The following is a 15972-nucleotide window of genomic DNA, read 5'->3' as shown; positions in this document are numbered from 1 at the left end:
CAATAGTGATTTCTTCAAACTTTTTATCCTTCTTTTTAGTGTTATCGATCTCAATTTAAAATGAATTCACCTTGTAAAGATACCTGTGTAATTACTTATCAAGACATTTCAAAATGTTGAATATATGAATTTTATTAAAAGAGCCTGCTTCCTTTTCTTCCCCTTTTGTATCTAAAGGCAACATCAGACGCTGACCTGAAAGAACATATGGTTGGAATCATCTTCAGCAGGAGTAAACTGACTAACCTGCAGAAACAGGTTGGTCAATAGTCATTTCACAATCTCCATCAGTTTTGTTTGTTTTTAGGGTGTAAAGCATTTTCCAAAATTTATGGGGGCTTTTTTATGCCGACTCTTTTATATATAGGTCCTGCAGAATGTGTCTGCCTTTTTCTAGAGAGGAAGGAGTATGTTGGCATACCTGCATCACTTTAAAGACTTTGTTATCAATGTTAACTTTCTTACCTTGCTGCTCTTTGTTTTTCTCATTTTCAGGTAGATTGTTTCATTTTGGTGTCAAATACCCAGTTATATCAGATTTCATTTACATTTCCTGTGTTCCTTTCCCCTTTGTTTTTTTGTTGTTGTTGTTTTTTTAAGTTATTCTGCTGAGCAGTTATAATGTTAACTAAACCAGTGTTAGATATTTCTCACTATCACAAGATGGTATAGTAGCACTAGATCATTCATGTAATGGGAATTCACTTCGGGAATACCTAAATAACATAAAATCAGCCCTTTCCAAGTCAAATAAAATACTGACTTTTGAATTAGGTTATAAATTGGCCCACTATTTTAACTTTAAACACCTTAAGTCTTTTTTAAATAAATCAGATAAATTTATTTGTGCTTTATCTTTTTAACAGCATTTTATTGACTTGTAGAAGCTACCGGTTGTAAAATGTGCTGTTTTTTTCTGTCACTAAAAAAAAGAAAATTGCTGCCAATTAAATTATGAATTGTATCAATTACAAATCACATTATGAATAGAAATATGGGGGAAAAGATGCCTTAGAAGTGATTAAATATGGTGATTTGTTTTCATTTCATGTCTTAAACCACAGGCAGGGGAATTGGTAACCAGTATAGCATTCATTTCTATACTAATTGATTTAAATACTCAGGTTTTTAATTGTCGTTTTCCTTAATTGTTTTTAAGATGTGTTAAGAGAATGGTATGATGGAGAATTAACTGGGAGGAAGAGTATTAAACTGAGTATCAACTAATATCCTTTTTTTTTTAATTAAACCTTACAAATAAACACTTTTACATTTTTTTTATGTTGCCCTTGAACAGGTGTGTGCTCACATCGTCCAGGCCATTCGCATGGAAGCCACCAGAGTCCGCGAGGAATGGGAACATGCCATATCAAGCAAAGAAAATGCCAATTCCCAGCCCAATGATGAAGACGCCTCCTCTGACGCCTACTGCTTCGAGCTGCTCTCCATGGTCCTGGCCTTGAGCGGCTCCAACGTGGGCCGGCAGTACTTGGCCCAGCAGCTGACTCTGCTCCAGGACCTCTTCTCTCTGCTCCACACCGCCTCCCCACGCGTCCAGAGACAGGTGACTGGCACATCTCCTACCTGGAGGCTTATTTTGTTACTTTCTATTTTTAATTAATTTGTTTATTTTATTTGGAGGATGGTTACTTTACAGTATTGTGATGGTTTTTTCCATACATCAACATGAATCGGCCACAGGTATATATGTTTGAAACATTGTTAAAAATTATTCTAACAAAGAGAATCAATGTTTTTTGGGGGGGGGGGAGTTGGTTGGTTTGTTTGTTATAGCATATTTTGATTTTTGGATTGTATTTTAACCCCATGTTTTTCTTTTGGACTCATTATAGTGAGATATGGAAGAACAAAATATGTTCCATTTTAGTGCTATTGTGATAAATAGTATTCCGCTACTCAGCCTTATTACTGTAAAATATATAATGACCAAGTAAGAGATGTGTTTTTTTCTTGCTGCCCTGGAGTGGTAGTCATATGAGAAATTAAATCAAGCTTAAATCATGTCTCTGTCCTCAAAACTTTTGAAGTCATAAAATGGCAGCTGGACTCAAAAAAAAAAAAAAAAAAAAGAATACTTTAAATAAAACACGCATCTTTTTTCAAAAAATTGAAGTATAGCTGATTAACAACGTTGTGTTAGTTTCAGGTGGACAACAAAGAGATTCAGTCACATGTACATGTTATCTATTCTTTTTCAAGTTATTTTCCCATTTAGGCTATTACAGAATATTGAGCAGAGTTCCCTGTGCTATACAGTAGGTTCTTGTTGGTTATCTATTTCAAGTATAGCTGTGTGTATATGTCAATCCCAAATCTTTAAATAGAATTCTCTTATTTTTCATACCAGGTGACCTCCTTACTAAGACGAGTTTTGCCTGAAGTGACCCCTAACCGTCTGGCCAGCATTATAGGAGTCAAGTCTCTCCCGCCAGCAGATATCAGTGACATTATTCACTCAACAGAGAAAGGAGATTGGAATAAGCTAGGTATCTTGGACATGTTTCTAGGATGCATTGCCAAAGCACTCACAGTACAGCTAAAAGCCAAAGGAACCACCATCACAGGAACAGCTGGTACCTCCGTGGGCAAAGGGGTGACAACAGTCACCCTCCCGATGATTTTCAATTCCAGGTGGGTCACTGCATCTGTTTTGGTACAAAAATAGAACGGAGTGAGCTACTGTTTGAAGGTTTCAGACACTTCAGATTCCACCTTGTTTGCGTATTTACCAGAAATAGAAGCCATAAATGACTGACCTGTGTATGAAAAAGAATGCTGTGTATAATAAAAGTGTCTTTTCAAATTAGTGGAGAAAGAAAAATTTGCTGAGCATATGATGTTAGAATACTTCCCAAGTCAAAACAAAAAACTATAGACTCTCTCACCATGTTCACAATAAACTTGAGATCAACTGAAACTTCACATATTTTTGCTTTTAAACTCTACTAGGACAAATTATAGAACATTTTTATAATCATCAATTTGAGAAGACGTCCTTAAAACACAGAACCTGAAGTAACGGGAAAAGACTCAGAGGCTTGGCTGCATAAAAGTGAAAGTTGTTTGTTTTTAAAATACAAACAACTGACTTGGAAAAAAATATTTAACAGTTAGTAGGCAATGAATTATTAGTCATAATATTAGAAGAATGACTACAAATCAATGAAAAAACAACCAATACAGATTTCTGACAAGAATAGTCAGTTCAGAGAAGAGAAATTAACAAATGCCAGGACTTCCCTGGTGGTGCAGTAGTTAAGAATCCACCTTCCAATGCAGAGGACGTGGGTTCAGTCCCTGGTCAGGGAGCTAAGATCCCACATGCCACTGGGCAACTACTAAGCCTGCGAGCAGCAACTGCAAACCCATGTGCTCTGGAGCCCACGTGCCACAATGACAGAGAAGACTGTGTGCCACATCTCAGAGTCCATGTGCCGCATCCAAGACCCAATACAGCCAAAAATAATTACAAGTGTTAAAAAAATTACCAATGCCAATAAATAAAAGGTACTTCAGTGGTAGTCAGAGAAATGTAGATTAAAACAATAGTGAAATATCTTTGCATTCGCGTAACTGACATCTAAATTGCTAAAACCTTTTTGGATGTCAGTTTGATAGCATCAGTCTATTTAAAATATGCATATCCTTTGACCTACCAGTTTTACTTCTGTAGAACTGTTTCTCTCAAAAAATGTTCATACATGTACACAAAGATATTGTAGAGGACTGTTTGATACAGAATTGTGTATAACAGCAGAAGATTAAGGACATCTGGAATAATGCTAGAGAAAGAGCCAGTTTATGACATTAAGCACCAGAATGTTATAAGTGTATCACTTTCTTCACCTGGATAGTCTTGCCAGGGGAAAAAATGTGAGCTAAACTAAACTGTGGTAAATTAGCCATGTAGTTGACATTCTGGTGCAAGCTCTTATCTTTATGTGGACTGGTAACAAATAGTTTGTGTTTGTGGATCTATTTTGAATGGTACTGTTCTAAAAGATGCATGCAAAAATAATGTTTGATATTTATAGTAATAAACAATGAAATACTTGAAAGGGAACATAATCAGAATAGCTACTCTCTTAGAGTTGAAGAGATAGATTATGAGTAATATTGTGATTAATTTTCTTTTAAAATGCCCTAACCAGTTGAATCATTTTAAATAAGTTTTTGACTTATTCATTTGTAACTACTACTGATTGGTTTACAAATGCTGACTTTTCTTTGCAGTTACATCCGTCGAGGTGAGAGTCATTGGTGGATGAAGGGCTCCACTCCTACCCAGATCTCAGAGATCATCATTAAACTTGTTAAGGATATGGCTGCAGTAAGTTCCCAGTAGAAACGTGATTAACAAAACAAGTAGCGTAATCATTCTACTGAATTGTTAGGACGACATTCGTGTTATTTTGCCTAATTCACAAGCTCTGTTTGTAAGTTCACTGTTGCACCCTTTGTCTTTTCAGTTGGTAAAAATTTTTCCTTTTGTGTAAACTGTGTGCATTTCAAGCTTCCCAATTAATTTGCTTGAGAAATATTTCCGTAAGTCTTCCAAGACTTAAAGCTTAAAAAACAAAGTATACTGTTTGAACCCTACAAAGCAGTCTGAGTCCAAGACTCTAGACAAGAAAGGGCCTTTTTCAGTGTGAAGCTTTCTCAGTCTTCCGTTGTCATGGTTTACTGAATGTCCTGTACTGCTGTCCAGGTTTTACTTTTGTGGGGAGATCCAGGAGTGTGGAGGAAAGGTAATTACTTCTCAGGGTGCCTGGCTCTTGTACTTCCAGGAGTCCAGCCCGAAGAGGGCAGGACACTGTGGATGGTAGATCCTGAGAGGTGGAGTAAACGGCAAGCATTTTGGAGGAAGAGAAATTGAAATTGGAGCTGTCCCTTTAACGACTGCTAGCACATGGATATGAGATTAGTAAGCATGTTCTGGAAAAAAATGAAGTTCTATCACATTTCCAGCAGCATGGACATTTCCTCAGTGGGAGAAATGGAGAATGTTTTCAGTTCTCAAGTAGGCTTTTTGAGTATGTTCACTGGATGAACATATGTAGGAAGGATGTTTGGGAATACCAAAATTCTATAGTAGTGACATGTTGGTTTTCAGTAAAAATCAAGTCAGCGAATTAATGTAATTGTAATTTAAATCCATTTATGCTCTTGGGTTCCAGTAGTACTCCTCTAAAGCAAATCAGCTTAGATGTATGAGTTCTATGTTAAATAACAGGGTTTCTTGATCAAAATGTCTCAGTCATAGACACCTTAGTGTTTGTTATGTTTTTATCTAAATGTAAGGTGAAATGCCCTTGAATTCTGTAGGAAAAAAGTTCAGTTCAGTTCAGTCGCTCAGTCGTGTCCAACTCTTTGCAAACCCATGAACTGCAGCACGCCAGGCCTCCCTGTCCATCACCACCTCCCGGAGTTTACTCAAACTCATGTCCATTGAGTCGGTGATGCCATCTAGCCATCTTATCCTCTGTCGTGCCCTTCTCCTCCTGCCCCCAGTCCCTCCCAGCATCAGGATCTTTCCCAGTGAGTTAACTCTTCGCATGAGGTGGCCAAAGTATTGGAGTTTCAGCTTCAGCATCAGTCCTTCCAATGAACACCCAGGACTGATCTCTTTTAGAATGGACTGGTTGGATCTCCTTGCAGTCCAAGGGACTCTCAAGAGTCTTCTCCAACACCACACTTCAAAAGCATCAATTCTTCAGCACTCAGCCTTCTTCACAGTCCTACTCTCACATCCATACATGACCACAGGAAAAACCATAGCCTTGACTAGACAAACCTTTGTTGGCAAAGTAATGTCTCTGCTTTTGAATATGCTATCTAGGTTGGTCATAACTTTCCTTTCAAGGAGTAAGCATCTTTTAATTTCATGGCTGTAATCACCATCTTCAATGATTTTGGAGCCCAAAAAGATAGTCTGACACTGTTTCCACTGTTTCCCCATCTTGGGAACCTAAATTTTTACATACTTTTCTTTTGAATCATCTAAATAGTAATAAGAGGTTGAGTTTATAATATGGTTGTGAAGGATTTTTAAAGTATGTCCTTTGATCTAAAATTCTACTAGCAAAGTTTCCTGTTTGGTGAGGGATGTTAAAAGAATAGAATTTTCTGCTTTGATTCTACCTGTCTGGTTGCTTATCACATTATTCTGTCCTGGTCATTAGGGTCATTTGTCAGAAGCGTGGTCAAGAGTGACAAAAAATGCCATTGCGGAAACCATCATTGCCCTGACCAAGATGGAGGAGGAATTCAGATCTCCAGTGAGGTGTATTGCAACAACTAGGGTAGGTTTCCTTGATTTGGTCTGTATTGTTGTTGCCTGTTCTTTTTCCTTATAGGTTTAAACAAATTTAAATCAATAAGTCAGCTTAATTTACTTTTTAAAAAAATTTACTTTATTGAATAGAGTTGATTTATAATGTGTTAATTTCTACTCCGATTCACATATAAATATATTCTTTTTCATACTCTTTTTCCTTTACGGTTTATCCCAGGACATTGAATATAGTTCCCTGTACTATACAGTAGGACTTTGCTGCTACCAGTTCTCTGTATAATAGTTGGGATCTACTAATCTCAAGTTCCCAATCCATCCCTTCCCCACCTGCTTCACTTTTTTTTTCATATCAAATATTGTATTTATTGAAAAAGTATGAAGGGTTTTTTTGTATTACAAGCTAAGTATAGTAATTTTTGATATTCACTGTTAGGTGTTCTTTGTCATTTGTTTTTGTTATTTTTAAGGGAGCTAAGGATATACATCCCTCATAGCTCCACTTGGTAAAGAATCTGCCTGCAATATGGGAGACCTGGGTTCAATCCCTGGGTTGGGAAGATCCCTGGCGAAGGGAAAGGCTACCCACTCCAGTATTCTGGCCTGGAGAATTCCATAGACTGTATAGTCCATGGGGTCGCAAAGAGTTGGACACAACTGAGCGACTTTCATTCACTATTTATTCAAGGATTTTGTAAAGGATATACTGGTTTTGTATTACCTATATGTCAGTGTACTATGTTTCTAATGATATTTCCTGATAACTTTAGTATCAGTGTGACACTGTGATAGACTGAGATCCTTTAAAGACAAGACCCCTACCTGCTTCTTCCGTAATAACTCAGTTGTCCTAAAATAGAGCCGTATGGCCTACTTACTGAATGTGTAGGCCTTACTTTTAAAAAACAGAAAGTGTGCGCAGGGCACAGTGGGGCAGAGTCTCTTAGGAAGTGAGATTGCATCCTTCAAATGAGAGATCTACTGTAGATTTTAACCTACCTAGTATCATGTTCCATACACTTCCAAACGAAATTTGACATTTCCTTGAAGCAGGGTAATGTGACAGCATTAGGAAGAAGTAAAAACTGGTAGAAAATGCCTAAGCTAATCCTCAGAAGTCTGAAAAATAAGATACATTGTTTTTCCCTTGGGCAGAAAAAGCCAGTTGATGCCACGTTGCCAGTGAGTGTGACTCTGGGACCTTTTCCCAACACATAGGCTGCATAGGTTCTGATGTTTGCTCTCACCTTTCTCATTGCACACTTTTCTTCTGGTTTTTCTTTCCCTGCTTTTCTTCTCTCTTTACTCCATATCCAGTGACACTCATTTGCACTTCTCAGCGTTGAAACATTTGAGTCATTTTCTATTTTTCAGTAGTGAAGTAATATTCTATATAAAAATAAAACTTACACTTTAAGCCTCAGAAAATTCTAAATTATATTTGAGGACAGTCTTCTAAACCTTGTAAGATGTTGACTTATTCCTGACAAAGTGTATCAAGCCTGGCACTAGGCTGTTAGGTGCGTACAGAGATTTCTGAGAATCCCTTACTACCCCACTTCTTATGGGACTGAAAAATTCAACAGCCCTTTCTCCCACCTTCCTTGGAATTCATTGCCACTACATGGAAAAATTTATAGGAGACACTGGTATATTTAAGTATATAAATTTATGTATTGATACACTGTTTACACATTAGAATATTAAGGGGTAATTTTATATGTCAGAAAGACAACAGAGTGGTTCATCTGAGCAAGTCGTTTATTCAGTATGTTTGCGTTCCTACTGTGAACCTGGCACACACAGTGGTGGGCGTGTGTGCCTGCTGCCACATCAGGAAGACCCGAGTACCTCTGGGGACCTCACGTCCAGCTAACATTGCTTAGCTGTGGCAGTCCGTGTCCTCTAAGTCGGTGGTATAACCGCGTTTCCTTTCACCAGCTCTGGCTTGCTCTGGCCTCGCTGTGTGTTCTCGACCAGGACCATGTCGACCGCCTCTCCTCAGGGAGATGGATGGGAAAGGATGGACAGCAGAAACAAATGGTAAGATCAGAGTTACTTTATACAAATCTAGCTTGTTTTTCTTTATACTAAGCTTTAGCCTAGCTTTACTCCACGTGTCAAAATGCACAATTAGTGGAACTCTTGAAAAATTGCATCACATGGCCCAAGTTCATCTCACAAGTCTCTGCAGTTGGGGTTTCCTCTTCATGGTATATCAGGGGATTTAATTATGTTGAGAAAACTTCTCCTTTCTTCTCTGAGTCATGTTTGCATCTTATCAAAAGTTGGTTTTAGCCAGACTCTGATTCTGTATCTAGATTTTGTACTAAAATGTCTTATGAGATGAAGGAAATAAAGCAGTAAGAGAGCAACATGAGATGCAATTTATTCACAAATGTACTTAGAGTTTGTGAAGTATCCCTTGCTTCCCCAGAAGGAAAAACTTTATATAGGCCCTTTAAACATTTCCTTAACATTCATGTGTCAAAAATGCATTATTTATTCATTTAGCATACAGAATGTTTGAATGTAACAGGAGAAATTTTCTTAAGTCTCTAAAAAAAAGTATAATGATTATTTTGTACATCACTGAACATACGTAGCCCATTAATCATGGATTTGGGGATTTTTTATAGTTAAGTCCATTTGCCATAATTCTGTTTAACATTCAAATTCTAAATTCTTATTAGAGTTCAGAGTAACAATCTGATCCTGTTGTAAATAAATCATATTCAGGGTGTATGAGTATTTAAGCCTTTCTGGTTAATCTGCTGTAACATATGGAAATGTCCTTTTCTAGCCAATGTGTGATAACCATGATGACGGTGAAACTGCAGCAATCATTTTGTGCAATGTATGTGGAAACCTATGTACTGACTGTGACAGATTCCTTCATCTTCATCGGCGAACCAAAACTCATCAAAGACAGGTGACGATTTCTGCATTTACATGCATAACAGTGTCTGGAACATAAAATATATTCAGTGAGAAATAAAAGTGGGAAAGAGAATTGGTGTCATGGGGAAGAAAAATGGACCTTGGAATCAAAGACCTTGGTGGAATTCCCAGCTGTCTCATTTACCAACTGTGTCAATCAAGAATGTCGTTTAATCTCTGAGACTTGGTTTCCACATTTATAAAAAATGAGGTGGTTGTGAAGGTTAACGAGAAGACTAGAAATACCTAAAGTTTCTTAGAGTGCCTAATAAATTATTCATTATTGCATAATTAAATTTTATACATCTTCTTTGAGAGTGATAAATTTATTTCCCTCTTTTTTTTAATGATACTATAGGTCTTCAAGGAAGAAGAAGAAGCTATAAAGGTTGACCTTCATGAAGGTTGTGGCAGAACCAAACTGTTCTGGTTGATGGCATTAGCAGATTCTAAAACAATGAAGGCAATGGTGGAATTCCGAGAACATACAGGTAAACAGATTTAGGACTGAATCATGCCTAGCAAGTAGAGTGAACCATCCCTACTGATTATGGTTCAACTAGATGTTGGTTTAATTTAATCATTTAATGTGAATAATTTTGAGTGTTTCCTGATAAGTGATTATGACAGCATTGATCACCATCTATATTTTTATATCAGTGTTCTATATTATAAACTAGCTGTGCGACCTTGAGCAAGTCATTTTATCTGAAACATGAATTTTTCATTTTGATTTTTTTTAACTTTTTTCATCTTTTGATTTTTTTCTGGAGTATTCTCAGCTTAAAGGTACATTGAATCTTAGAAATTCCCGATTTTCAGCACCTCTTTAGTCTGCTGTTTTTCTGACTGACACAAATTTCTAATTTTGGTGTTAGGCATAAATCTGACAAATTTAAATATGAATAACTTTTCATGCTCCAAGAGCATAGTCTTTTTTTCTCTCACTGCTGGTTTTTTTCCACCTATTATTCCTCCATATAATATATATTACATTAGTAACTGTTCTAGTGTTTGAACCATCCTTGTAATTATGATATAAACTGTTCATTTAAAAATATATTTTCTATAAATATTGCTAAATTCAGTTATTGTATTTAGATTTTTATACAATATTTATGTTTTATAATGAGCTTGGTCTGTATTTTTCAAATCTTGTTTTCTTTCCTTTTGTTCTCTTATGGATTCTGTTCCTTCTTCAGCTATTTCAAATAGATTTAAATTCCTTTCAAATTGCTCTGTTACCTTAAGTTCTCTGGGAATTTTTCTGTTATTCACATTTCATATCCTCTGGTAATAGTTTTTCTCTATATCTTGTAATATTGTTGCTGGGAAAGGTACGTGAATGATTTCTCTTTCTTCCAAGTATTTTTATGTAATTTTTGTTGTTATATTTTGTCTGATATTGTGGTCTTATAATGAGGGATCTGACCATAGCTGCTCGACCTGCTGTCTTGACTAGTCTATTTCTGTGGTAAAGTATAAATAAATCAGTTAATAATTTATTTGGCTTCAGATAGCTCTTCAGTTTCTTATCCTTTTGTGTGTGTGTGATTATTTGCTTTGTAATTAGGGCAGCTTACAACCATTCGGCTACAAAACTGCCAGGCTGATTTCTCAATGATAGCAAGTGATACATTCCTGGTTTGCTTTTTTTTTTTCTTTCAACTAGTTATAGTAAAATATGTAGAAAACATATGCTTAAGGAGGATTTTTCTTTTCTGCTTGCACCTAGGAAAACCCACCACAAGTAGCTCGGAGGCATGCCGTTTCTGTGGCTCCAGGAGCGGAACGGAGTTGTCTGCTGTTGGCAGTGTTTGCTCCGATGCAGACTGCCAGGTGTGTGTGGCGTCAGGCCATCACAGTGAGGAGGAGCTTCCTTACGTGTTCCCTCATGACACCTTCACTTGGTATAAGTGGGAGTTGGAGCTCGGAATCACTTTTGTTTTCTAAATTAGCATATTACCCATGTCAAGAGTTGGGTGTGTTACCAAAGCTGGAGAATGATCAGTTAAAGCCCTCAAACCCAAAGCAATCTCTTTTATGTTTCCCAGCTGATACCATTGTATATATTTAAAATTTTCTTCTGTGCTGCTGCTGCTGAGTCGCTTCAGTCGTGTCCGACTCTGTGTGACCCTGTAGACGGCAGCCCACCAGGCTCCCCTGTCCCTGGGATTCTCCAGGCAAGAACACTGGAGTGGGTTGCCATTTCCTTCTCCAATGCAGGAAAGTGAAAGTGAAGTCGCTCAGTCGTGTCCGACTCTTAGCGACCCCATGGACTGCAGCCCACCAGGCTCCTCCGTCCATGGGATTTTCCAGGCAAGAGTACTGGAGTGGGGTGCCATAGATCTATGGGCTGCATTACACATTTTATTTGTTTCCTTGAATTTGTTTAAGCCTAAACATCTATATATGTCCCATGCTATCTAAATACTTTGATTATTCACTTTAGTTAACAAGAATTTGGATAAAGTCCGGATAATGAAAGATGCCTGTATTTTTTGTAATCCCCATTTTAATGAAGGGTAGTTGGTTGGCAAACCACTCCAGTATTCTTGACTGGGAAATCTCATGGACAGAGGAGCTTGGCGGGCTATAGTCCATGGGGTCGCAAAGAGTCAGACATGACTGAGTGACTTAACATGCACACAGTTGGTGATTGGATAATTGTCAGGAATTGTTTTTTTAACTTCCTGGCTATGCATGATAACAAATAGACTAAACTTGCAGTTCAGTTTTTAATCAGCTTTCCCTTTATATGGAGTAAAATTTTTTTTAATCACATTAAAAGAAAAATAAACTTTGTTAATCCTAAGTTATATTCAAGCAGAGAATAAAAATAACTACTTTGTGGTTATTTAACCTTATATCTATTTCCTCTGGGAAAGTATCTTAGGAAATTAACATATTGGATATAATTTACCAGGCTGTTTGCCTTTTTTTTAATATATTTTCTGTGCCATATTATAATTCACCTTTAACAGGAGTATGCTAAGATAGCCTGTAGCAAGACCCACCCTTGTGGCCATCCATGTGGAGGTGTTAAAAACGAAGAGCACTGTCTGCCCTGTCTACACGGCTGTGATAAAAATGCCACCACCCTGAAGCAGGACGCCGATGACATGTGCATGATCTGTTTCACGGAAGCACTCTCGGCCGCACCAGCCATTCAGGTTGTCTGTGCTTGTAAAGCATTAAGTGTCTAGATTTTTCAGTAAGAAATATAAATATACTCATCAAGTAAAGAAGTGATTGACTCTCTTATAATTGGGTGAAACTGTCCCACTAATGTCTACCAGTTTCTTAAAGAGCAAATGCTCTTTTTGTTCTGTGTCCATGTTGTACACTGAGCTTTTATCTGTGGTTTGTATGAGCCTGTATAGTCAAGTGAATGTCTAAAGTGTTCATAAGGGAGAAAAAAAATAATTATTCAATAGCTTCTCTCTTCTTAATTTCCAAAATTCAGCATGGCATTTTACAGCATTATGTAATTGATCCGTGCATAATAATACATACCTCTATATATAATGTATATACATACATCTGTAATATACTAGTAATATTATGGAAGTTACAATTTGCTCAGTAAGATTTTCATTAACATTTACTGGTTGTTTGTTTATATGTTCAGTTCTTGTGACTCTAAGACAATGAGTATTCTCAAAAACAAATCTTAAATTTTTTAATCAATAGTTTCTTCTTCTTCCTAAGAGGTACAAAACTGAATATTTCTCATTTCTCCCTAACCCAGCTTACTGTCTATAAGGTGATATTGATACATAAATAATGAAAATTGGGAGAAGCTGAAGATCTTGTTCGTAATGTCCCATGAATAACAGAAGGCTGGAATTTCATTCTACTAAATTTCTAGATTTTTCTCTTACCTGCTCTAAGTAGCAGCCTACACTGAATCATCTGTCAGTTATTCGTAATTATGGTTATTACATGTGGTTATATCCCTTCTCCTTTTTTCCTTTAAGCTGGACTGCAGTCATGTATTCCACTTACAGTGCTGTCGACGAGTTTTGGAAAACAGATGGCTTGGTCCAAGGATAACGTTTGGATTTATATCTTGTCCCATTTGCAAGGTATGGAAAGCATCAGAAATTACCTACTTCCTATTTATGTTCATCTCTGTCTTCATCTTTTGTCTTTCAAAATAAACATGTGGCAGCATCTCTAGGTGACCTTCCCAGTCTGCTGTGTCTCAACAGCCCCCTTCAGTTTCTACTGTGTTCACACAGGTAGTACCTAAGAATATAATAAGATCTGTATCTATTATAATACATTTCAAGATATTAATTGTCCCTGAAAAGCTAATTAAGTTAAACTATTACATCAGGAAATTGATGTAGACATTGTCGTGCATCGAAGGGCACACATCACTGCTTTCAGACCCCTCAGGGTTCAGACCACATGACAGAAGAGTGCATGACTACCCAAAAGAAGAATGAGCCTGTGGTGCCAGTAGGTGCTCACAGCTGCCATAAGAGAGTAAAACCTGGGCTTGAAGTGCCATTAGGACAGATTCCTTAGAGCGCAGGGAAAACAAGGAGAAAATTCTCCACATTGTGACACATCTCTGCAAAGGTAGTGACCAGAGTAGCAGTTATTTTGGCAGGCTAACAGTGCTTAACACAGAAGCTTGTTCACGGGTGTGCTTGCACAGGGTGTGTAGTGTGTAACATGGACTCAGCACAGCCATTGGTAAGACTGAGCCACGTTCAAAAAGACGGTAGTATTTTCTCTCCCTTTTCGTTTGGTGCTTCAGAGAAAAGTCACGTTTAGGAAATGATACAGGAAAATAATAGAGAAATACTATTTGTTCATTTCTATTATGTAACCTCCCCTACCCCCAAGGAACCAAAACACACACACACACACATTTGTGGCAGCAGGGTAACCTTTCATTCCAGGAACAGCTAAGGCCGCAGGAGATAAATTTCATGCTCGGAAATACGAAGCTGCTGCAGTGGAATTTTCATGTTTGTGCCCCACTTTCGCTGCTCTTGGGAAAATACAGGCTTGTGAGGACTGTCCAGGATTATTTTTCAATGATATTTTATTTAGGAAATGTTTTCATTATCTCCTAGCACCGTGCTTGGCACTTAGATGAACACTGTTTCTTGAATTAATAAATAAACGATTCTTTTGGGTAGAGAATGTTCTTTTTTTTTTTAATTTCAGAACAAGATAAATCATATAGTGTTAAAAGACCTGCTTGATCCAATAAAAGAGCTCTATGAGGATGTCAGAAGAAAAGCCCTGATGAGACTGGAATACGAGGGTCTGCATAAGAGCGAAGCTATCACAACTCCTGGTGTGAGATTTTACAACGACCCCGCTGGCTATGCCATGAATAGATATGCATATTATGTCTGTTACAAATGCAGAAAGGTATGCTGTTAATCATATGACCAGTTTTTAAGAACTAGAGATTACCTATGAGATTAAGAAATTGAATTGTCAAATGACATCTAATTATTCTCATACCTTCAGTCTGAAGTTAAAAATGAAAACGTTTGGTGCTCTGCTTCAAGTAGAATTTATTTTCTTAGTTTGTTTTGGGCTTTTTTAAAAATATATATACAAATTGTTTCCAGAACACGAAATATTTCTCTGCATAATCTCTTTCCCATCAGTATTGTTTGTTGAATCCAGTTACTTCTTAAATAAACTTCTCTTGCTTGATTAACTCTTTTGACCTTTCCCTTCTAAAAATCCTTGCCTCCTCAGTTTCCAGAACAAGACTTTTCCTGGTATCTTCCTGCCTTTCTGGTCACTGCTCTTTAATTCCCTCATAGAGTTTCTTTTTATTCACCTACTCTTACATATTGTTTCCCCAGCCATCCATTCTAGCCCAGTAACACCTCTGTGCCTTCGGTGACCTGCAGACCCATGCCTTTGCCTACCTGTATTGTTCTGACCCTCCAGAATTTTTGAGATTTAGATATAAATATCCAATTGTCTACCAGACATTTAGATTTCTCACAGATACTTCTGACTGTCTCAATCTCCAGTCTGTATTAACAAAGTTGGTTCTGCCTCTCAATCTCTTCTGAGCTTTTTTCCTTTTTCCTACATCTTCAGCAACCTGAATCATTTCCTTTGGTAATTATAGGAGGAACCTTCTCTCTGGGCTCATTGTGTGGAGCCCCTAACCCCTCCACTCCATGCTCCACACTTAGAATTCCACTGGTCGGTGTTGAATCTGACCGTGTCGCTGTTCTGCTTACAACCCTGTAGCCCGCCCCCGCCACACACAGCAGCTCTCCAAGTCTCATCTCCCGACATACTTCCATTTGTGCCCCATGCAGCAGATTACAGAACAACTTGCAATTCCCCAAACTGGGCCACGTGTGCTCACTCACTGGCACCTGCATGCCGTCCTGTAGGCCTTTCTCTCCCTGGAATGCTCTTCTCTGCCTCCTTCTCTGCATCTTACTCTCACCTGTGACCCACCCATCCACACACGCCCTGATACGTGATCAAATCTGTCTGATCACACTTCTGGATTTGGCTCAGGCTTCTCTGTAGTGTGCCCCGCCCCCTCAGTGCCACCACGCCATTCTGATGTCTTGAATACATCTATCTTAACCCTTCTTATTCTGCATCACAGTGATGTTCACATGTCTCTCTGTCCCACTTGGTAAGTTCCATGAGGATGAAGACAACTTTTTAAAATTTCTCTACCTCCAGTAGTTGGTGCTTATTAGACA

At 37.8% G+C, this 15972-nt stretch overlaps 1 protein-coding gene across 20 annotated transcripts in view; it reads left to right on the top strand.

Annotated features, from left to right (window-relative positions):
* Positions 1-15972, top strand: part of MYCBP2 (MYC binding protein 2) — a 266865-nt gene that overhangs the window by 246058 nt on the left and 4835 nt on the right. For 14 of the 20 annotated variants that reach the window (XR_009740049.1, XM_061435145.1, XM_061435153.1 and 11 more), the window contains 12 exons: positions 178-258; positions 1298-1564; positions 2369-2652; positions 4255-4351; positions 6204-6323; positions 8255-8356; positions 9117-9245; positions 9612-9744; positions 10989-11092; positions 12238-12429; positions 13234-13341; positions 14441-14650. Coding sequence is in view for 19 of the 20 variants with exons in the window: in XM_061435145.1 (XP_061291129.1) it covers positions 178-258; positions 1298-1564; positions 2369-2652; positions 4255-4351; positions 6204-6323; positions 8255-8356; positions 9117-9245; positions 9612-9744; positions 10989-11092; positions 12238-12429; positions 13234-13341; positions 14441-14650 (1827 nt within the window). In the remaining variant the exon portion in view is untranslated. The remainder of the gene's footprint in view (positions 1-177; positions 259-1297; positions 1565-2368; positions 2653-4254; positions 4352-6203; positions 6324-8254; positions 8357-9116; positions 9246-9611; positions 9745-10988; positions 11093-12237; positions 12430-13233; positions 13342-14440; positions 14651-15972) is intronic. The other 6 variants (XM_061435151.1, XM_061435148.1, XM_061435147.1 and 3 more) reach the window with 1 other exon arrangement.

Source organism: Bos javanicus, chromosome 12 (genome assembly GCF_032452875.1).
Source record: "Bos javanicus breed banteng chromosome 12, ARS-OSU_banteng_1.0, whole genome shotgun sequence".
Classification (NCBI taxonomy): domain Eukaryota; kingdom Metazoa; phylum Chordata; class Mammalia; order Artiodactyla; family Bovidae; genus Bos; species Bos javanicus.
This window is presented reverse-complemented; position numbering and strand designations above follow the sequence as displayed.